The sequence below is a fragment of the Chenopodium quinoa genome, unplaced genomic scaffold (genome assembly GCF_001683475.1).
Source record: "Chenopodium quinoa cultivar QQ74 unplaced genomic scaffold, ASM168347v1, whole genome shotgun sequence".
Taxonomy (NCBI): Eukaryota; Viridiplantae; Streptophyta; class Magnoliopsida; order Caryophyllales; family Amaranthaceae; genus Chenopodium; species Chenopodium quinoa.
Window position 1 is genome coordinate 8,654,246 of NW_018743292.1, and position 21,910 is coordinate 8,676,155.

At 35.6% G+C, this 21,910-nt stretch overlaps 3 protein-coding genes across 3 annotated transcripts; 2 read left to right on the forward strand and 1 right to left on the reverse strand.

Annotated features, from left to right (window-relative positions):
• Positions 1-2,127: 2,127 nt before the first annotated feature.
• Positions 2,128-3,318, forward strand: LOC110736874 (histone H2A.1-like). Its single transcript, XM_021917207.1, has 2 exons — positions 2,128-2,727; positions 2,825-3,318. Exons 1-2 carry the CDS (start codon positions 2,521-2,523, stop codon positions 3,056-3,058), a joined length of 441 nt encoding a protein of 146 aa, XP_021772899.1. The 5' UTR covers positions 2,128-2,520; the 3' UTR covers positions 3,059-3,318.
• A 386-nt stretch (positions 3,319-3,704) lies between these two features.
• On the forward strand, positions 3,705-11,952 carry LOC110736872 (putative protease Do-like 14). Its single transcript, XM_021917205.1, has 11 exons — positions 3,705-3,872; positions 3,996-4,104; positions 4,988-5,092; positions 5,176-5,358; positions 5,439-5,566; positions 8,489-8,700; positions 8,992-9,073; positions 9,446-9,588; positions 9,745-9,865; positions 11,270-11,362; positions 11,494-11,952. The coding sequence occupies exons 1-11, from the start codon at positions 3,858-3,860 to the stop codon at positions 11,608-11,610; spliced, it is 1,308 nt and encodes a 435-aa protein (XP_021772897.1). The 5' UTR covers positions 3,705-3,857; the 3' UTR covers positions 11,611-11,952.
• Positions 11,953-12,361: 409 nt separating this feature from the next.
• LOC110736873 (autophagy-related protein 18a-like) lies at positions 12,362-16,894 on the reverse strand. The gene is made up of 4 exons (XM_021917206.1): positions 15,757-16,894; positions 14,507-14,714; positions 13,651-13,777; positions 12,362-12,785 (listed from the first exon to the last, which is right to left on the reverse strand). The coding sequence occupies exons 1-4, from the start codon at positions 16,435-16,437 to the stop codon at positions 12,689-12,691; spliced, it is 1,113 nt and encodes a 370-aa protein (XP_021772898.1). The 5' UTR covers positions 16,438-16,894; the 3' UTR covers positions 12,362-12,688.
• Positions 16,895-21,910: the final 5,016 nt, after the last annotated feature.

The window sequence follows — 21,910 nt, forward strand, 5'->3', positions numbered from 1 at the left end:
TGAAAACTGAAAATATCACCGTAGTCTTGTTTGGCAATTGGTTAGTTGTCGGTTGTCAACTATTCAACTTAGCTTGAAATTGATTGGCTATTTGCATTGGTTGTTTGACTATTGATTGTTTATACTGATGTTCGGTAAAAATCAGTAGCTGGCTATTGGTTGAAATAGTTGTAATTAAAATGATCTTTAAGGACAATATGAACAGTGAATTATTTATTATGTTTAAAGTTGATGATTAATTATTAATAATAATCTACTACATTTTAATTACTCCCTCCATTATTGAATAGTCACTTTTGGTGGTTTACATGGTTATTAAGGAAATTAAGGTAGTGAAAAATTAAAACATTTTGTCATTATTATCAAGTATTGAGGCATTAACACGTTGAGAAATATTGTTGTACTAATGTATTGTGATTAAAATCGAACTAAACTCTAATTAGTATGCGCAGTTGGCATAATCCATGTGAATATAAATCACCCAGTCAAAACACTTTATTTATTTTAATGAATGAAATGTATACAAATTGCTCATGTCAATCTATTAAAATAAATTGTAGAAATGGGCATTTTGCCATTAAAGGTTATAAAAGTACACAAATTGCTCATATCAATCTGATAAAATAAATTATAGAAATGGACATTTTTCCATTAAAGGTTAGGGGAATACAATGAATATAATAAGGTAAGGCTCAGTTCACTTCATATTTAAATAATAATATTTTGTAAAAATAAATTTAGTACAGTAAAAATCAGTTACTCCAAAAAAGAAATATAATAGAGAATTAATAAGAATAATTTTAGTTTTTTAAAAATAAAGTGGAGTAAACTGGACCTTGATGGAGGAGATTATTAGGAAAATTTAGGGATCAAATAGGTATGAAAATTAAAATAGTTAAAACGTACATTAAAAAGAACGGCTATTTCACCAAATGTCACTAAGTAATTGCGAAATTCACCAAATGCCATCCAACTTTTCAAAATTCACCAAATGTCATTAATGACTAACGGCTGTTAGTTGACCCACCCCTTGCCACATGTCACTTTCTGATTGATCCGTTTAAAAAAAAAATAAAATTAAAAACCAAAAATATTTTTAATAAAAAGTTACAAAAAAAAAAAAAAAAAAAACCCACAAACCCCAAACCCCAGCAACCACCAGCCCACCCACGAAACCCTAGCCAGCCACCACTTGCCGGAGCAAAATCCGACCAGAACAACGAAAGGGGAATATTTTCGTTCGTACAAGGGGAAGAACAACGAAATTTTGATCTTCAATTCGACAAGTTGTGTCGAAATTGATTGAGGGCTTTGTTTTCTTTTGATTTCAATTGCAAAATCATGTAAATAATTGTTATTTTCGTTTTGAAATCAAAGAGTTTGATTCAAAATTTTAAAAACCCTAATTTTTTCCCCAATTTGATTTTGAATGAAAATCATCAAATTAATTCAATAAGATTGATAATTGATACCAAAATCTTGTTTTGGGATTAAAATCGAACATCAAACCGTAAGAAAATCATGATTTTATTCGAAATTGTTCGAATTTTGGGTCGCATCGTTCTTGTTCGTCGCGGCACCGTGGCGTGGTTGCGTTTGGTGGCTGGAAGTTGTTCCTGGCTGCTGCGTTGGAACCCACTGACGTTTCGGCTCGCTGCGTTGGCTCGCGTTTTTCCTGCGATCGTTGGTTGCTGCGTTGTCTGGAAATTCAGCCACCTGCTGCTGCGATTGTTCTTGGTTGTTGCCTGCTGCTACGCTTCTGCTGCTGCGTTGGCTGGACCTTGATCTGGCTGACGTGGCAGCATGTTTTATTAAATATTTTTTTTAAAAAATTTAAAAATAAAAATATTTTTGGTTTTTATTTTTTTTTAAAAACGGACCAATCAGAAGGTGACACGTGGCAAGGGGGTGGGTCAACTAACGGTCAACTAACAACCGTTAGTTATTAATGACATTTGGTGAATTTTCTTAAAACTCGGTGACATTTAATGAATTTTGAAAAGTTGGATGACAGTTGGTCAATTTCGCAATTATTCAGTGACATTTAGTGAAATAGCCGGAAAAAAAGACACTTAAAATGACTAGCGTGATAGTTTTTCCAAAACCGAAAGATTAGTGAAAAGAATCTGAATTGATACGACTATAGAGTAAACATTACTCGGTTACTCCGTATAATTTTACAGTTTCGACCGTCCTTTTTAACCCAACCAAAACTTCCCTTCAATTTTCCCAACTCCCCACAACTCGTCCTCCAAAACCTTCCCATCCCAACCTCAAATCCCACTGGCTAAAACCTCTCCCACACGGATCGCCAGCGTGTCATCCTCCCAACCGTCAGATCAAACCCCACACAACCCACAACCATCCGATCCCACCCGCTCAATTCCCCCCCAAAAATCAACCTCATTTCTCCCCACCTATACATACCACCTCATTCACTCCTCCCACCATTCCCAATTTCCCACCTCCTCATTTTCTCTCTCCTTCATTAACAAAAAAAAACCTTCAATTTCTTCATCAATGGAGTCCTCCAAAACCACCACCAAAGGCGCCGGTGGCCGCCGCGGCGGTGAGCGTAAGAAAGCCGTCCGTCAATCCGTTAAAGCCGGCCTTCAATTCCCCGTCGGTCGAATCGGTCGTTTCCTCAAAAAAGGCCGTTACGCTCAACGTCTTAGCTCTGCTTCCCCCGTTTACCTCGCTGCTGTTCTCGAATACCTTGCTGCTGAGGTACATTCAAAATTTCCCCCCTGTTTTTTCCCATTTTTTTTTGGGGTTGTTTGATCTGAAATGGAGGTTGAAATAATGAAATTGTTGTTGGTTGCAGGTGTTGGAGTTAGCAGGGAATGCGGCACGTGACAACAAGAAGAGCAGGATAATACCTCGGCACGTGCTGTTGGCAGTAAGGAATGATGATGAACTCGGGAAGCTTCTACAAGGTGTGACGATTGCGCACGGGGGTGTTCTTCCTAATATAAACCCCGTGTTGTTGCCGAAGAAGGTTGATAAGAAGGAAACTCCTCCTTCTCCCAAGGCTGCTAAGTCTCCCAAGAAGGCCTAATTATTATTATCATTAATAATGATTGGGTTTATTTTATTAACATTAGTTATGAATATTAATGTATGGATGATGGATGTACATTTTGGGATTATATAATATGGTACCAAATCTTCTAATCTTAGGGTTAAGGTTAATTTTGGGTATGTAAATCGGAAGTAAGGTAGTGCAGTTAGTTTATGAGGAATTATGGGTTTAATTTCTCCCTCCTATTTTGCTGAACAAATGTTATGATAAACGAATTAGTAGTTTTAATATGCACATTTTCTATCTTAATTACTGATTTTACTCCATGATATTTTTGCATTTATTGTGCTTCATTCAATTTGATTGAGTATTTATGAGATTTTTTAGTCGACCTTAAGTCGAATATTCAAATGTATGGGCAGAAAATGAGAAAACTATGGTACAAAGTTTCTCATATTCGGATAATTATAGTATGAACACAAAACAATTTAAATACAGAGTAATGATAAATTACTAAAATTAGTACGAATACTAAACAATGAGGAGTTGACGAATAGCGAGCGATATAATCTTAAACGAGACCCAATAACTTTAGTTATGAGGCCTATTGGACTAAATGGATTGGGCCATTACTCCGGCCCAAATTATACTAAGTTGGGCTGAATTGGGCTTATGTTTTCGTTTTCACCAAGCAAACCAAAGCACTTTCTCTTCCGTCTGAAAAATTCGGAAGTTTCTGGGTTTTGAAGGGGTTTAGCTTTACAGTTTAAGCAGCTGAGAGAATTTCCAACCAAGTGAAGGAATTTGTTAGATTCAAGCTTACAAGCTGGTGAAAATGAGGAATTTGCTGGTATTTTTCTCACTTTTTTTTTTTTTTTTTTTTTTTTTGGTAATTATAAATTTCTTGGGATATTAATATATTATATAACTGAGTGTATATGATAGTGAATTAGTGATGAATTTGTTTATACAGAGGAAATTGCCAATCCTTGGTAAGAATTCATTGCTGTTACATGCCGCGGCGACTGCTGCTTTGGGTTCTGGGGTTTTATATGCAAATGCTGCTCCTGATTCTAACTCCAGTTGAGTTTCCCATCAATTTTTGGTGTAATTTTTTCCAATAATGTGATTCGCAATGATATTTTCCTCGCGTTGAATCATTATATTTTCGTTTGTGACTTTGTGTATTGGAAGTTAGAACAACACAATTGTGATGATATTGAGCTACTCCTTAATTTCGGACCTTGAATTTTTGTCAGTAAAATTGCTATGAAGATTGAGGAGTGCATTTGATTGAATAAAGTTGATTCAAGTGTGGCTTTTACAATTTGAACTTTGTGAAAAATCATCGAATAAGACGAGTTTACAATTATTTGGTCTTTTGTAGGATTGTAACATCAGTTTAGGTTTAGATTTCCAGTCAGTCAGGTTGCTTTATGTAAGATATCTGCAAGTATGATCTTAATTTTGGATTGGGTTTCAATGTTTGACGCTGTATCCAATTCCTGATACTGAATTTCTAAAGAACGTGTATGTGTTGTAGCCGAATGAAATTAGTAGTTAACTGCATGGTTTAACAAGGACCCTAAAAATTCTGAATGTTTTTTTTCTGGTTCTCGGAAAAATGCAGGTTGCCAATTAAGGATTTTATGGTATGTTTAGAAGAGCGTAATATAAAGTACTTTGTAATAAAATTCTTTAATCCATGCCTGACGAATTTAATATCAATCATTAGATTGGTAGTCGTTGAGTTATATATGTATACCCTATCAATTTCTGTGTGCCACATGTATAATACGAAGTAATTGTTAGTACTAATTTGGGATGCATTGCTTTTCTGTCATCTGGTTCTTCCGTGCTATTGCCAGTGGTTTTCTTTTTTCTTTTCACTTATGAATGTTATGATATGGTTAGTTAAGCCCTTTTCAGTACCTTGCAAGTGTGTTGACTTTCCCTAAAATACAGGATTTCAAGTTTCTTTATCTCTTCCAACAAGAGGTGACTTATTATCAGTGCCATGGCGAGTTCCATTGTTTACTCTTGGCCCCTCGATGCCTGATAAACCTACAGGTTTAGAATATCTATCATACTCTAGCCTATATTGTTTTTCAATAGTAATACCTTTTTCTCATCTTTGTACCCCTATTGTCTAGCTGTGGGAAATGATCCCTATCCGCTGCATTTTTCTAGAGTTTCACCTGATCCTCCAGCAGATACAAAAAACCAACCCTCTACTGATGGTTCTTCTCATTGTTCAAACTGTTTCACTAGAGACACCATTGCCAATGCAGCTGCCAAGGTTAGCCCAGCTGTTGTCAATCTGTCTGTACCAAAGGGTAAATTCATGGTTTCTCTATGCTCTATATAGAGTTCCTCTACACTATTGAAAATTTGATTGTAATATTGATTATTGTAGGAATCTATGGATTGACTATGGGAAGGAGCATCGGCTCAGGAACCATTATTGATTCTGATGGTACTATTTTAACTTGTGCCCATGTGGTCGTGGACTTTCAGGGGGTGAAAGCATCTTCAAAAGGGAATGTGAGTAATCTCTATCTTTTTTCTTTTTAAAATTCTGTACAATAGGTCTGATATGGCTCTTTTTATTTAAGCTGTGTCCCCTCCCCCTCTTGATTTGGATATAGTATTATAGTAGGTGTTTGAAGTTTAAATGCTGTTTGCAATTTTAATCTGGCAAGTTTTTGGCCTATTTTTATGTGTCAATGTGTTGTGGCTTGTGGTTGTTCTTTTGACATAGCACTAGAGACTTTAGAGTCTCTCAGATTTAGTTATTCTAAATGATTTTTTGTGCTCATAACTTTATGTCTGTATTTGATGTGCTGTTGTACGACTGATGTAGAGAATTATTTGTCTTGTAAGTTGACATAATGGAGGGCCATGAAGAAGTTAAGTTTGTTAGTCATCATATTAGAATTTATACTGCAGCATAGAAGGGTAAAATTAAGTTGAATTTTTAAAACAAGATTGGGACAGACTCACCCTGTCATGATGCCTGTAATAGTGTAATTCATCCCACCCAAGGTCGGTGTTTGAGTTAGGAGGATGTGTTTGAAAGGATTGTGAATTCAACATCAACACTACCTGGATGCCTGTAAGTATCTTCCATTAGGAAAGAGTGAGGTCAGATGCTGAAGATACATAATTTGAATAATTAACATCTTTTCTAATTTAAATCTTAAGTGAAAGCTTGAATTTGACATGGAACCCTTGGCTTCCTTAAATGGGTGAAAGTTCTTAGAAATAAACTACCGTCAAACAAATCCTAATCTATATCATGTATGCACTTTGACCTTGTGATAATCAGGAGGCTTTCTAATACACACTTGATCCAAAACGGACAGCCATGTATCACTTTATATTAAATATAAAGCAGAGTGCTCAACAAGCCATTTGATTTCTTCCATAGTTATAGAAATCTAAACATTCTAGCTCCATTGGAGATGGTTTTTAATTTCCTCAACATTAAAAATAAAATAAATAGTAAATACTACATCTGTTTCATATTATGTGCAACAAATGAGCTTGCACGGACTCCTAGGCAAAATTTCTTTGTGAGTGTTGACTGGAGAGAGAAATAATAATGCATGTGATGAGGAGAGAGATAGAGAGAGATGACAAGTTTAAAAGGAAAGAAAACATTTGTTGCACATAATGTGTAAAAACCATTTTTGGTAGATGTTGCACATAATATGAAATGGAGGTAGTACAAGGTTTAACTCTAGCTGATTTTTTAAGTTCTCCAAGTCTTGTTCCAGTCACTCACCCAATTGCCCATGTGCTAGAAATTAATATATCTAAGTCTCTAAGGTATGGATTTAAAGAACAACGTTAACAGACACCACACCAAATTATAAGATCAAATTTTTGGATTTGATTGGAGGTTTGCTTAACTCAATTACTGATGATATTATATCATTTAATTTGTATATTCACATTTCCAAGGCATCTCTTTATAAAGGAAACTTGGAAGAGTTCTCATCCAGCAATTATTGTTCAGAAACAAAATTAGAATATTGTTGGAAATGACTTCTGGAGACGAGTCAGTATCAAGCTTTTGTTTGCTTCCTACTCTAGCAAGGGGCTCAAATTTGACAATTTGCTTGTTTTAAGCAAGACCAATGTGTCAAGAGGCTTCTTGTGTATAGCTAGCATCATCTGGCTATTCTTCTCACCAAGCAGACCTCATTTTAGAGGAAGTTGTTTGCTTTGAAATTATATCTGTCCAATGACATGAACATGCTGTAAATCTGTTCTCATATTCTTGTATTGTGACTGATGTTCTCACCATCTATCGGTAAACAATCCCTCTTGTTGTATTTTCGACAATTTAAAATGACATGAGCATATGCAAAGTTGTTGAGATATAAGCTACTTACTGCTGCTAAAAACTGGACTTGCAGAATGCTTAGCGACCAACCGTCTTAACTTGAGTCAAAGCTTGTGCTCAGATAAATTGACTCACTTTGAATCTTATAAGATTCCGATGTTAAGACTCTTTCTCAATGTGTGTAAATCAGCGGAAATCAATCACTTATTGAAAACTGGACTTGCAGAACGCTTAGCGACCAACCGTCTTAACTTGAGTCAAAGCTTGTGCTCAGATAAATTGACTCACTTTGAATCTTATAAGATTCCGATGTTAAGACTCTTTCTCAAATGTGTGTAAATCAGCGGAAATCAATCACTTATTGAAAACTGTAAAACAAGGAACTTAATGGATGTGAACAAAATATGGGGGTAGAAGGGTTTTGACTTTGTGTATTCAGTCAGCGGTGTACATGGACATGTATGTGCATTACAAGCTGAATGGTTCCTACTCAACACAAACTACTTTTTGGTTGAAAGTCGACTCATTGCAATGGTGCAAGCTTGCTTTATTATCTGTTGTTGAATGGCTCACATTCAGGGCTTATAATATTTACTACTTTGGGTAGTTATTAGGTAAATTTGGCCTGATTTAGTGTTTACTTTGACTTTGGTAGGAGAATAGGATTATTCTTATCAGATAAATTTAATTTCTGAATGGTCAGAGTCTGGTATTTTATAACCTTCTGGTCTAATTTGAGTGTCCTAGTGCCATGTTGTTATGAAATATTCAATATCAGGATAATTAATTGGTATGAAGGAAATTAGAATGATGAGCTTGAGAAGGATATGATCTTGTGGGAGACTGTATAGCAGACTGATGGAACTGACTATTAAGTTTAATAAAGTTCTAGTACTGCAATACTTGCTGCATAGATGTATTCAATTTTAATGTCATTTGTAGTTATTGGCCTTTTAACTGTGTCTTCTCTCAAGTTTTTTCTTGTAGACACTTATGCTGCTTTGTAAGACTCATGACTGGGTTTTAGTGTGACTTTTTTTATTTTTTATTTTTTTTGTTTGTGATGGTGTGAGACTTATATTTGATTAAGTGATAATAGTTGGTAACTTTTGCAGATTGAGGTGACCATGCAAGATGGTAGAACATTTGAGGGCACAGTATTGAATGCTGATTTACATTCTGATATTGCAATTGTAAAGGTCAAAACAAAGTCACCACTACCAGCTGCAAAACTTGGCTTGTCAAATAAACTTCGTCCTGGAGACTGGGTGATAGCAATGGGCTGTCCTCTTTCCCTCCAAAATACCGTGACAGCTGGTATTGTAAGGTAAAGTTCAAAAATAAAAAGCTGTGTTGTTACTTCATGGTTGTAAATATGTCACTGCAAAGTAAGTGGTCCAATAGTTTAAGTAATACTGGTAATAAATCATACTTTGTAAAAAGTATTGCTGTTATTATTACATTTTATTGTCAGCCACTTCACAGTTGTAACTTGTTTGGAGAAGTTATCACTTTATGATCATGTGTGTTTGGCATTATATTGCTTAGGCTTGTATCCTGCTGATGCATTTCTTATTTTGGGTTTTAACTGTTTGCTTTCTGCATGGGGAATATGCAGCTGTATTGACAGAAAAAGCAGTGATCTGGGTCTTGGTGGAATGAGAAGAGAATACTTGCAGACGGATTGTCCCATTAATGTGGTAGGATTGACTCTCTCCTGCTAGTGTTATCCAATAAACACTCCTGACTTTTCTTGACAAGGAATTAAAGAGAATCAGGCATTGCATGTCCAAGTTGAATTCACTATTTCAGTGATTAATTGGTCCATGAACCTCTTGAAAAAAATAAATAAAATAAATTATATTCATTGCCACAGCATTTTTAGTTTATCTTTTATCAAATATATGGAAATATAACAAAGAGCCTAGCCTCTTGTGCTTGGTTATTGCTGCATGCATCTCATCAGATCCACTTTCACAGGAGTCTTGATTGGATGTGGTGGCTGTTAATATATTTGTTTTATTCCTTTGGTTACATTAAATTCTTTTATGCTGTTCTTATTCTTATATTAGGGAAATTCAGGAGGCCCTCTTGTTAATATGGATGGTGAGGTGGTTGGGGTTAATAACATGAAAGTGCTAGTAGCTGATGGATTGAGCTTTGCTGTGCCAATCGACTCTGTCTCTAAAATCATTGACCAATTCAAGAAAAGAGGGTATTGCATAAAATTCTTGAACTTATCTTACAAGCACCCCCTCAGGCCAAATGAAAATTTGCTAGCTATTCTCTAATGTTTAGTCATACTTATCTTGCATTATCGTTGCTATTAATATCTCAGGATGATGTGCCACTGAATTTACTGATGGTGCAGGAGAGTTGTTCGACCTTGGCTTGGACTCAAAATGATTGATCTCAATGACATGATCATATCTCAGCTTAAAGAGAGAGATCCAGTTTTTCCTAATGTTAACAGAGGCGTACTTGTCCCAATGGTAGGTTCAGGTTTCCTTTTCCTGAAGCTTTATTTTTGCCCCATCCATTTTCCTTTGAAACAAATTCATGCTTGCTGAGCTGGGATAAAAAACCTCATGCTAATGCGCCCGTGAAAAAATGTACTTATTGAGGTTGGGATGAAAGTTACATTATGCAACATTTGCAAATTTGATTAGATATTTTATTTGATAGATAACCTTACAAGTAGCAATTGGGGCAAAAGTGTAAGCCATGTTTAAATGAGGTTGTCAATTTGTCAGTCTTGAAGATTAAGAACCGAGTAGAATTGCATCAAGCTTGATCAGGCTCCTCATGGATGAGGATTAAATATTAGGTTTCCTTGCAGTTAAGAATATATACTACATATGAGGAAGAACAACTTGTTCAGGATTAGAGTCTATGAACAGATGGCTGCTTGATCCATTTTCCAGTGTCACATTTTTTATACATGTGCCAATGTTTTATACTTCATGACGTTCATGTAATTGGTAGTAAAGGAATGTAGGATAGAGTCGCTATATGTTTGTTCTTATATATAGAGAGAAATTTAGAATATTCACTCTCATTTGTAATAGTCAAAAGATTCCAAAGGGAAGATCATTGTGAAATGGAGAGATTATAACATTATGAACTATCATGACGTGGAATCTAGCTCCCATTTTCCGCAAATCTTTGCTGTTAAGTTGTGCATTTTGTGTTATAGCTGTGTTTCAAAATAGGGTCTTTGAAAACTTTTTGTTACTTGTCCTTGATGTACTAAACTGGATCATTGTATGTTCTTATGCATGGTATATCTCTCTTTTTGAGGCCCCCTCCTCTTGAATATAGGTGTGTAATGCAAGTACAGATTTCCAGTGAAATTTATATAGAGAATCCTATGCTGATTTCCAGCAATTCTGAACTTTTTATTTATTTATTTTTGTAATTTTTTTTTTTTATATCTCAATCACAGAACTTTTTTGCGCTTGCATATTTGACAATTTCTTACTTTTACCCATCTCCTCTCCTCGTTTGGTCATTTGATCTCTAAAATTGGAGAATATTTTCTATCATTGGGAATAATTTACAACTTTACCAAGTTTAAAGGTTAGGTGATTAGATGCATCAAGGTTTTAGTGCAGATCTGGAACAAGGGAATAAAACATGAGGAAAAGTGTTACATTATCTCTGGATGGATCCTGGTTCAGAGTCGATAGCTTATGACAGCTGCAAAACTCTTGGTTGTTTTTAAGTCTCTGTGCCTATATGTGCACTTGCATGTGTTTTTTGCTAGCTTCTTGGTTGAGCAATTCGATTTTTATAGCATTATTATTAGTCTCATATATTAGGCAGTGTTTTCATTTGCTTGTGGTATGATGTTTGAAAATTTAAACTGTAATCTGTGGTCTTCATATCTGAGACAGGTTACTCCAGGCTCTCCTGGAGATCATGCTGGATTCCGGCCAGGAGATGTTGTCACTGAATTTGATGGAAAACCTGTTGGAAGCATTAAAGAGGTACTGCTCTCAGGCCTTTATAGCTCTACTTGAAGCAGTAACATGTTTTCTTCTTTTTTTTTTTTTTTTTAATAACAAGCCTGAAGAGCTGCTGAACAGTAAGTTGATTATTGTTCTTTGCACTATAACAGATTATTGACTTAATGGACGATAAAGTGGGAAAGCCAGTAAAGGTGGTTGTGAAGAGGGCAAACAATGCTGAGGCAACCTTAACCGTGACCCCTGAGGAAGCGAATCCAGATATGTAACTCTGACAGAGCACAATCACCAGCTTCTTCCAGGAAAAAGTAAAGATTCAAAAGAAAGAAGTAACTGTTGAAAATGGTGCATGTTCTACAGCGTTTTTGTTCTAGAGTGAGTGTAATTCCTGAGGTAGTTGGATTTATTTCCAACATCCAAGTGCAAAATTAAAAATCGTCTATCCCAGCCTTTTTCACTGCAGTATCAATTAAATCACTAAGGAAGGAGAGCATATATATTTCTGTAAAGATTTTCTAGAAAAATTTCAATCAACTGTATCATACTACCATAGTACCATGTACGAAGTAATTCATATTACAATGATTCAAAAAACCTTTTGTTTTTCAGTACATGTTTCTGCTTTGTCCAATTGAAGAATCTTAGTAGGGTTGGAATCTGCTAATTTCTCCACATGAACCCAACACAGCACTTGCTACCTAGCCCGTTGAGAGACGGTTAGCACTGCTGGACTGTTAGTTCAACCATTAAGGCTATGCTCAGTATAATTTTGTTCAATCAAATAATTGCTTGGTTTAGAAATTAACCAACCAGATTAAATTCGACCATACTTCGTACTTTTTTTTTTTTTTAAATATTTTATTTGCATTCACTTATTTCTAATTTATTTTCCCTATAATAAAAAATTATGAAATTACATATTTGAAAATGTACTCATTAACATCTCATTCAATATTTTTTTTCCCTTCCCCTCCTCTTTTTGGCATAGCAAAGTGAAGCAAAAAGATATTAGTTCATCACTTCCATGCAAGCACCAAGGATCCCAATTCTGGGAGGCTTTTGTAAATTGTAATCATACAAAGGCTAGTTTTATCAAATTGTGACCACACTACATAAAATAAGTATATTTCTCTGTCACGACTAATTATTAAGTTATTGCACTTTAAATATACAAAGCGATGAACTAATCGCCGACAAGTGACAACAAACTTGTATACATATTTACATTTTATCTAATATGAACCATTTAAGATAAGATAGTAGGAACGAGAACAGGAGAAGGAAGAAGATGTGAAAGAGAAACATGAACACGTGAGATTCAATTATTAGGAGTAAGCATCTCTAACGTCAACTTTCAGAGGTCTGTTCTGGCTTCAGAAAGTCACGATATTCCAGCTGCCTCATCTCTCCTCCAGATTCAGGATCAAATTCACATCGGTAAAAGCTGAATTCAAAGAAGTCCACCACTTAGAATACAGTAATTGCAAAGAGTAAAATCAAACAGTACAAACACAATCATCTTAACATTCCCAGCAATAGCAGCTATAAACTATTCCGCAATTCCATCAATGATATCAGCTAGTTCCATCTATAACATGCACAATGCAATTCAGTTATGAATAAATTTCAAATTAAAGCAAACAAATTTAGTTTGATGCCAATTCCAGCAGCCATATGTTTTTATTACTACCAGTATAAGATAAGACCGAAACTACCATATCTGACTTAGTAAACGATTAAAAAGAGCAATAAAACAGACAAGGGGCAAAAAGGCTGCTTTACATTAACTCCCTTGCTCAAATAACCATAATGGCATAATGGTAAAATCCTTATCTACCTACAACCCCTTGAAAGATTATAAGTGTGCTCAAATTCACAGTGTTGGACATTATGATGTCTGTCTGTCTTCTCTTATCATTTAGGAAATCTAAAATCCTACTACCAACGACATTGAACAGCTAGGGGATCTAGCAAAATCTTAATAAAACGGCTTGCGGAGTTTCAAATAGTCAAGCAATAACGTATCTAACTACTACAAATAGAATATAAAGGAATTTTCTTTTTAAAACAAGTAACTTTGACCAAGAGACTACCAGAAAGCTCTAATTTCTTGATGTGGAAGCCATATTATGAAATACAACATCAGGATAGTAATATGTCACAAATGGAGGACAAAATAACCTCTCTTGTTACTTTTACAGGGAAAACGGAACTTAGAGGCAATAGGCAACATACTGGCCAGGCTCTGCAGTGAAGTTAAGTATTCAGAATAAAAAGATGATGAAGAAAAAAATCATTTAATAATTTACCTTCCATCCATTCCTACTATCACAACTGTGTTCTCTTGTTGGCCAAAGGAAACAATGTACTGAGTACCTTCTTGCAAGTGAAACTGGGCCATTGACCACTCTGAACTAAAATATTTAGGCAATACACCTGCAAAAAGAGATAAATCAAAAACACTCAGGAAAATCTTTCCAAAAAAAAAAAAAAAAACACTCAGGAAAAAATATGTAAGATCATACATTTAATCATTTATACATCCCTTGATAACTCATGCAGCTCCTCCAAAATGCACAGGTAGTCTAAGTCAATTCAATGTTCAAATGTCTGCAATATTTTCCAGTTTGATATTGATGGTGAATGCCTTATCTAACTAACTGCTCCTGTTTTTGCTCAAAAATACTATTCCCTCTTTCCCTAGACCCTATAATTCATCTTAGTTTGGCTTGGCGCAAACATATAAGGAAAATCACTAAAAGTGCATACAAATATTGAGAATGGATAAAGAAATAAACAAGAGTAAATAATGAAATGGGAACAAGAAGGGTTTATAAAATGAAAAATCAAATTTTACTTGAAACAGAAGAGCGGATCACTTTAAGACATCCAAAAGAGAAAACGTCATAAGTATTCAGGCAATGTGTGTAAATGTACACTAAATTTACATGAAATATCTTATTCCTTGTATAATGGCTGACCACATTTGTTACTACAAACTTTTTTAATATGCAATTTAACAAGCCAACAGCATATTCAATTTAGTGGCTCTCAACACCATGTAGGGGACATGGATTAGAAGAGAAGATGGTACCCGGAGATTCTGGTTCAAGCTTCAGGTTAAAAACATATAAAAGAAGATTAGCACCAAGGAGAAGATAGTACCTTTCATAAAGGAGATGGATGATATAGGGGAACGTGGAGAGCTTGGTTGCTCAGGTGGACTCTGCAAACCACTGTTTCCAGGAGATCCTGGTTCAAGTTTCAGGTTAAAAACATGAATGGTCCCCCTGTCACTTGATGCTGCTAGCCATCGTGCATTAGAAGAGAAAGCTAAGCTCTGTATCTCTGCTCTATCAGTTCCCCTTCTTACCTACATAACAGATTCCACGATACAAGTTCAGAACTAATGATTCTATAGTCTGTAAACACCTTTTTGCGTATGTATGCAAAAGAGGCTTTCTGATAAATTGATAATAGTCACACATGCTAATATAAATAGAAAGAGATGAAAAAAGCTAACTTGTACGTGTGACACTTGTAAATTTAAAGCAATAAAATGCAGGCAGATAAACTTAAAAGTAACTCAAACTTACTGCAGCTCTCAATTCCTTATCATCCCCAATGCCCTCTCCCATCTCAACCCCCAATTATTCCTTATTAACAAGCCCACTATTAACTATGTCAGTCTGATAAGTGAATGAATGATAGATAATTCTTAACTGACCAATATCACTATACCACAAATCTAATGGCTAATGTCTTAAACGCACAGATATCCTAACATACCAAAGTAATCAAACATCACTTATTAATGATTTGCAGAACACTATAAGTCATACCAATGGGTTATCATATACAAACAAATAGCCAAAATCACCTTTGCCAAGAACCATGCTGCACCAAATAAGCACTAGTTTACCCAGGTGCAATTGAACGACAACACCACACAGGCAACTAATAAGGCATCATAATTTGACCCTTTAAAGAATTTCTAAAATAATCTTATGGCTAAAACCAACAGGCATTTGATGTATACTGGAGATGAAGCACGACTACATTTCTTGGATATGACCAAGACAAATAAATCGTCAGCTACATTACTGCATAAAACCTACCAACTCAACTGAAAATCATGATGTATCATCACATTCACAGTGCACAGAATATCAAAAATGATCTTACTTCCAAACAAGTATCAGGCATTGACTATCACTAATCGCAGCAAAATATAGATGACAGCCAGCTAAGCTAGTTAAATTCTACACATGAATCAAATCCCGCCTACATCATTGCCCTTCACGAGTACACCAATCAATCAATCAATCAAGACAACAAATGACAAATCTACCAAAAACAAAAGCACAATCAAGCTGAGATAATCAAGGCAACAAATTAAAAAAAGGGGAAAATACCTCTTGCAACAAAGAACCATCCAAAGTATTGAAAACCCTAACCAAAGTACCCTTACTACTAGCAGTAGCAACCAACCTCCCATCCTGAGTCAAAGCCATAGAAGCAATCCTGGAATCATGAGCCATAACAAACTTAGTCCTCTTAGACCCATAATGCTCAACCCGAATCTGACCCTTCTGCAACCCAGGACAAACAAGAACAATCGAATTCGACAAACACGAAACCTCACACAAACCCTTAGGGTTAGCCACCGTTTCAATCTGATGCAACAGCTTCAAATCAGCAAAATTATAGACAAAAATCTTATGCAAAAGCACAACAACAATCCGATCACGACGAAGTCGAACAGACTTAACATCAGATCGAAAGGAAAGCTCGCCGATGCAGCAGCAACGATGATCATCCCAAAGCATGACTTTGTGAGGTGGGAAGTTGGGGTGGGGCCCACCACCGACTAAGGCGAGGATGTTGCAGCGAAAGAGCATGTGAACGAGGGAGAGAGAGTGGGAGAAGGTGCGGTTGAAGATGGGGCGAAAAGGGTGGGTGTTGAAGATGAGGAAGCCGGAGTTGGTGGCGGCGGAGAAGCAGGTGGAGTCTTGGTTGAAGGAGAGAGAGAGGAGTTGAGGTGGGGTGGAGGAGGAGGAGGGTGGTTGAGGTGGGGGTGGAGGAGAGGAGGGCATGGTGGGGAAGAAGGGGAGAGAGAGGAGGAAGGAGGAGAGGAGAGAGAGAATGTGGTGGGTGAAGCGGTAGTAGAGGAGGATGAACAATGCTATTTTTTCTGGGTTTTTTGAGGTTGCTTCAAGAAGATAACAATGGCGGTTGAGGTGGTGTTGGTTTGGTGGGTTGAAGGAGGAGGAGAGATGAGAAGGAAATTTAGATTGGAGGAAACTTGGAGGTGAAGGTGAAGGTGAAGGTGAAGGTATTGAGTCCCACTTATGTTGATTGCACGTATTCTGGTTTTTTTTTTTTTCAAGATGATTGAATTTAATTGCAAGTATGAGTCAAATTATACGAGCAAAACCGGGTTTCTCACGGTCTCACCTTGATGAAGGGCTAAATTGGTCATTTTTATTACATATGTGAGGGTATGTTCGTTCATTTATTTTTAAGTATATCGCATTACCTAGTAAAATGCGAACGTTATTTAGCTTCTTACTTTAGTAATTCTAGGATATAGATGTCATTTGACTAAAATTTCTCAACCATCGATACTTTAAGTGTCGCATAGAAAATTCAAACCTTTTAGAAATTATAATTGTTGATTATAACAAGTTTATTGAATCAATTTTCTACCAAAAAGCCAAAATAGTGAATCACAAACTATTGGGTGCGGCTACTATTTGTGCGACACTCCTTTTTCTTTTCCCTTCTCTTTCTCTCTCCTTCTCTTCCTTTCTCTTTCTCTCTCCTCTGCTCCTCCTATTTTCCAATCAAAATAAAAAATTCACAATTGCATAAAACTATCACAATTAATCAAAGGGGGGGGGTATTGTTTCGAAGTTTGCTATTGAATCGAAATTGATGATTTGCTCTGTTTGAAAGCAGATGACAGATGCGGAGGTTTGGCGAAGGAGGAGGCGTTCGCTGGTGGTGGGGCGTTATCGTTCGCTGGTGGTGGAAGCGTTGTTAGGTTGTTGGTTTGCGTGGTTGGGCTGGGCTCCGGCGTGGCTGCGATAGGATGAAGAGAGAGTGTGGTGGTGGTTGTGTTGGTGGTTGGTGGGGGCTGCGACAGGAAGGAGAGAAGTGTGGTGGTGCATGGTTGTGTTGGTGGTGGGTGGGGGTTGCGGCAGGAAGCAGAGATACTGTGGTGGTGTCGTGGTGATTGTATTGGCGATGATAGGATTAGAAGAGAGAGAAAGAAATCTTGGCTAATTTTGGGCTCTTGGCTGATATGATTTTGCCCATTATTTTGTGAAGAAGAGTGAGGAGTAGAGAGAAAGTAGGAAGGAAGTAAAAAATATATTATACATGTTAATCATATTAGCCAATAAATAACGCATATTAGCCATTAAAATTGACAGTCAATTGATGTATGATATTAGTCAACATTAGGGACATAACAGACAGTAATAAACACGTATTAGCCATCAAAAGGAATATATCAGCCAATAAAAGATATATATCAGCCAATAAAATGTACTTATCAGCCAATAGAAGGAACATATCAGCCAACAAATGAAGCATATTAGCCAACAAAAGGATGAAATCAGCAAACAAAAGCAATATGTAAGCCAACAAAATAAACATATTAGCCAACAAAATAAACATATTAGCCAACAAAATGAAACATATAAGCCAACAATTAAAATATTCATATCAGCCAACAAAACAAAGATATGTATAAGCCAACTAAAGAAACATATAAGCCAACTGATGTCTGATAGCAGCCAACAAAAGGAACATATCAATTTTTTTTAAAAAAAATACATATCAGCCAACAAAAGGAATATATTAGCCAACACAAAAACCATATCAGCTAACAAATGAAACATATCATCCAACACATGAAACTCAGCCAACAAGTGAAATGTATCAGCCAACTTGCTGCACGCAAATTTTCGTGTGGCAGTGCGCACCCAATACCTTCTCATAGTGAATTTATATAGCCAACCCTCTACGTTATTCAATTCATCAAAAGATTCAAAACCCTCCTTACAAAACCGAACTTAAATTAATGGAATAATATTTGAATTGTTGTGTTCTAAGTTTCCAGCTATTCATTGTCCCTCTATGTACTTGTTACTTTGTTAGGCTTGTTCAATTTCGGATATCGAATTCAATCCATAATTTGGATATTCAAAAATTAGGGGTTGGAGGGATCACCTGGTTTTCAGATCAGGTCGTTGAAATTCACAAAAAAAAAAAAGAAATTGGGTTGGATTATCGAATTTTCGAATCAGATATTTTTAAACGCCCATACCTACGAACTTCAATTTATTTTTTTTTTTTTTTTTTTTTTTTTTTTTTTGTTTTTTTAATAAACACAACATCATGTTCGTCTTTAGAATCCAAACCTTACATGTTAGAATCAAAGATGAAGTCAATGGGCTTAGCCACTTTCTTAACTTTCTTCTATCACTCGGACTTTTCTTTTGGGCTTTTCATTGGTCGTCAAACACTCAAAACAAACCATCATCAAACAGTCAATCTCAATCTGTCACTCTGTCAGTGTCAATCAATACTCCCCTTGTTCCTCATTTCTTCCATTTGCCTCTAAATCTCTAATTATACGCAATTACTACTCCCTAATTACAAATTAATAAGTTTTTATTTACTACAATTCTCTAATAAGGTACAGTCTTTCTTCTGTATAATTTCTTTTTTATTTGAATGATTGCAATTTTTGTTACTCCGTATTTTTCTTGCAAATGGGTTTTATTGTTAATTGTTCAATTTTATGAAATGTACTCAAAATTATTAAATTAATCATCAATAATTTAATTTCAGAATTGTGGAAGAAATTATCAATAATTTCACTGTATACATTTATCAGTGATTTTCAATTTTTTTTTTATATTTATTTTACTCATTTGATTCATGCATGCTGCACAAATTATATACAAGTTCGTACAGATTAATGCTTGCATGATTAGGAAATGGCTAAGCTAGCTTTATTTAACCTACTGCGTAAATTATCCTACATTTTAAATAGTTAAGCTTCAAATTAAACTTAATCAACTTCTTAAAGGACCTTTACTTCTGTGGATATAGTGTTAGTTATGAAGGACTCTGTCTTCACCTGTGGTGCCCAACTCAACACTAACTTCAAATGTACAGTATAAAGTATTGAAGACTATGTTTGTGTTACGAAGAATTGATAATGGGATCCACATATATGCCCCAGTAAATATTCTGTCTTATGATTTGGCCAAAAGCATGGTTGAATCATCATTATGTAAGCGGGAAGGATCTCAAATTTTTTTGTGGCATCCCTTTGTGTCCAATATTGAAAACTAAAGTGATAACATGTAAACAGCCAATAGAAAGGCATGATTATTAGATGTAAGCTATGTACTTCTGTTGTAGGCCGTGCAGGCGTTGTGGCTCCCCCCTTGATGCATATTAAGAACTCTAATTACTTATGAAAAAGGAATACCTCCTGATTTTATAAGGAATTTCAGAGAGAAGACTCCAAAGAAAGTAATCTTGAAAAACTTAAAAGGAGAAGTTTGGAATGTGGATCTGGAAAAGGAAGGAGGCAAGTTACTTATGAAAAAGGGTTGGGAAGACTTTGTGACAGGCAATTCAGTAGCGCGAGGAGATTATTGATGTTTTGTTTTAGTTTTTAGCTGGTCTTATTGATGTTTGGTTGAATAGTAAAAAGAGTTCTATTCGCTTTGTCTGGGGAAACTCCATGTTTTAAATGTTCATTACCTCAAAATCATTAATACCCCCGAGACAATCTCCCCCACAATACAAGTATACAACCCAACGACTAGTGAAAAGGTTCATCACAGTTATGAATTGGGCAAGGTTCTTTCTATCATGTCCCTTTGTGTTTACCTGTATCATCATTTCCTCTATTTTCTCAAAGATTGCTCTTCTTTTACCAAATGTAATACTCGTATATAGGTGTATACTGTCCGAAGATTTGAAATGAATACAGCTTTTGTAATATCTGATAACATTGGTCTGAGGACTGTAAATATCTGATTTAATGCATTTGTATGTGCAGAACATTCCTGCAGGTATCTTCACGGAGTACAACATAGAACGGCCCAAACCAAATAGACCAGAAATGGTACTTCTGAAGTACCAGAGAGGGGTTTCGCAGACAGTGAAGATCTGTCGGGAATGTTACTGTGTTCAGGTCACTACTGGGTGGAGAGAATTTCAGTTGAAGAACAAATTGATTGAGGGAGATGAGTGTGATTTTGAGATTAGTCTTGGTGAAGGAAGAAAGATCAAAGAGATTGAGCTGTTGCAAATTCGCCCTAGGACAACAATCACTCGTGTGATTTAAGATAAATCCGAGGCCTAAGAACGAGTGAATGTATATTATCTACATATGGACCAAAACATAAGCATTTGTAGCTTCTGATGGGTATGTTAGAAAGTTTGCTAGAATGCTGGGATTGAAACCAGTTTCAACCGGCACAGGACGGGAGGTTCAGTGATAGTTTTTTCCTGTTAGCATTCCCACATTATCTGAGAGTATTATTAGTTTATTACTCCGTACTAGGTTGGTACTCGACGTTGCATGATTTATAATAAAAAAAATATTTTTTTTCCCAATAAAATATTACTCCCTCTCTCTTTTTAATTTTTATATTTAAATTTTTTTTGAGAGAAAAATGATCAAAGTGTAGAAAATATATAAAAAAAAAGACTGAAGGAGTATAAAGTATAAACTACAAAGGAGTAGTTGATTTTGCAACAAATTATACAGAGTACAACTTTAAGTAAAAAAGGGTTTTTTGGGAAAAGTATAGTCATTAATGCGTTTTTGGTTGAATGATATTCACACTTTTATTTATTTCAAAGAATTATTTCTCAAATCAAATCGGCAATAGTTATTGTTAAATAAAAACACTCCCTTCATTTTTTTTTAACGAGTAATTTTTTTATTGCAATGAATACTCATATTACCAATCTTTTAACCCTCATCCGCTCAAAACAATACTCACTTCGTTATTTTTTAATTGCAACAAATACTCATATTACCAACTTTATAACTTTCTGTCAATGCCTGATGATGGTAAAAATACAAGTTTGACTTGAAACAAGCAATAGTATGTTGGAACAATAGGAGTAACGAATCAACAAGATTGGTTAAAACATTTGATGTGACCTATTAGTGAGAAAAAAGAATGTACTGAATTATCCATCTTAACAGTCCATTTAATATAATTTGATACTCCGTACGATTTGATGTACTTTGCTCAGGCTAACGACAAAAAAGCTGTTATTAATATACCAAAGATTATGTCATATTGTTAGTTTGTTACTGTAATTAACTACTTCTAGCTTTTGGCGCTCTTTCTTCCATTTCCTTTCCGCAGACTTTTTTGTCTGGTGTTTTCAGCTGCATTTCTTGCATACCCTTTAATTTTACAATAAATTTCATTTCTTGCATTACATTTCATTTCTCTCTTCCTCTGTTTCTCTCTCTTGGACAAGTAAAGTGCTGCTCAACCCCTCTTCCGTTCCCAC

What these genes read in the sequence shown, in the direction of transcription:
- LOC110736872 (XM_021917205.1), top strand. An exon ending in CAATCTGTCTGTACCAAAGG is followed by an intron (nt 5,359 to 5,438) that starts GTAAATTCATGG and finishes TGATTATTGTAG; the next exon opens with GAATCTATGGATTGACTATG. An exon ending in GACCAATTCAAGAAAAGAGG is followed by an intron (nt 9,589 to 9,744) that starts GTATTGCATAAA and finishes CTGATGGTGCAG; the next exon opens with GAGAGTTGTTCGACCTTGGC.
- LOC110736874 (XM_021917207.1), top strand. Translation starts at nt 2,521, where the DNA reads ATGGAGTCCTCCAAAACCACCACCAAAGGCGCCGGTGGCCGCCGCGGC. An exon ending in TCGAATACCTTGCTGCTGAG is followed by an intron (nt 2,728 to 2,824) that starts GTACATTCAAAA and finishes TGTTGGTTGCAG; the next exon opens with GTGTTGGAGTTAGCAGGGAA.
- LOC110736873 (XM_021917206.1), bottom strand. Translation starts at nt 16,437, where the DNA reads ATGCCCTCCTCTCCTCCACCCCCACCTCAACCACCCTCCTCCTCCTCC. An exon ending in ATGGTTCTTTGTTGCAAGAG is followed by an intron (nt 14,715 to 15,756) that starts GTATTTTCCCCT and finishes TCTGTTATGTAG; the next exon opens with GTAAGAAGGGGAACTGATAG. An exon ending in ATCCATCTCCTTTATGAAAG is followed by an intron (nt 13,778 to 14,506) that starts GTACTATCTTCT and finishes CTCTTTTTGCAG; the next exon opens with GTGTATTGCCTAAATATTTT.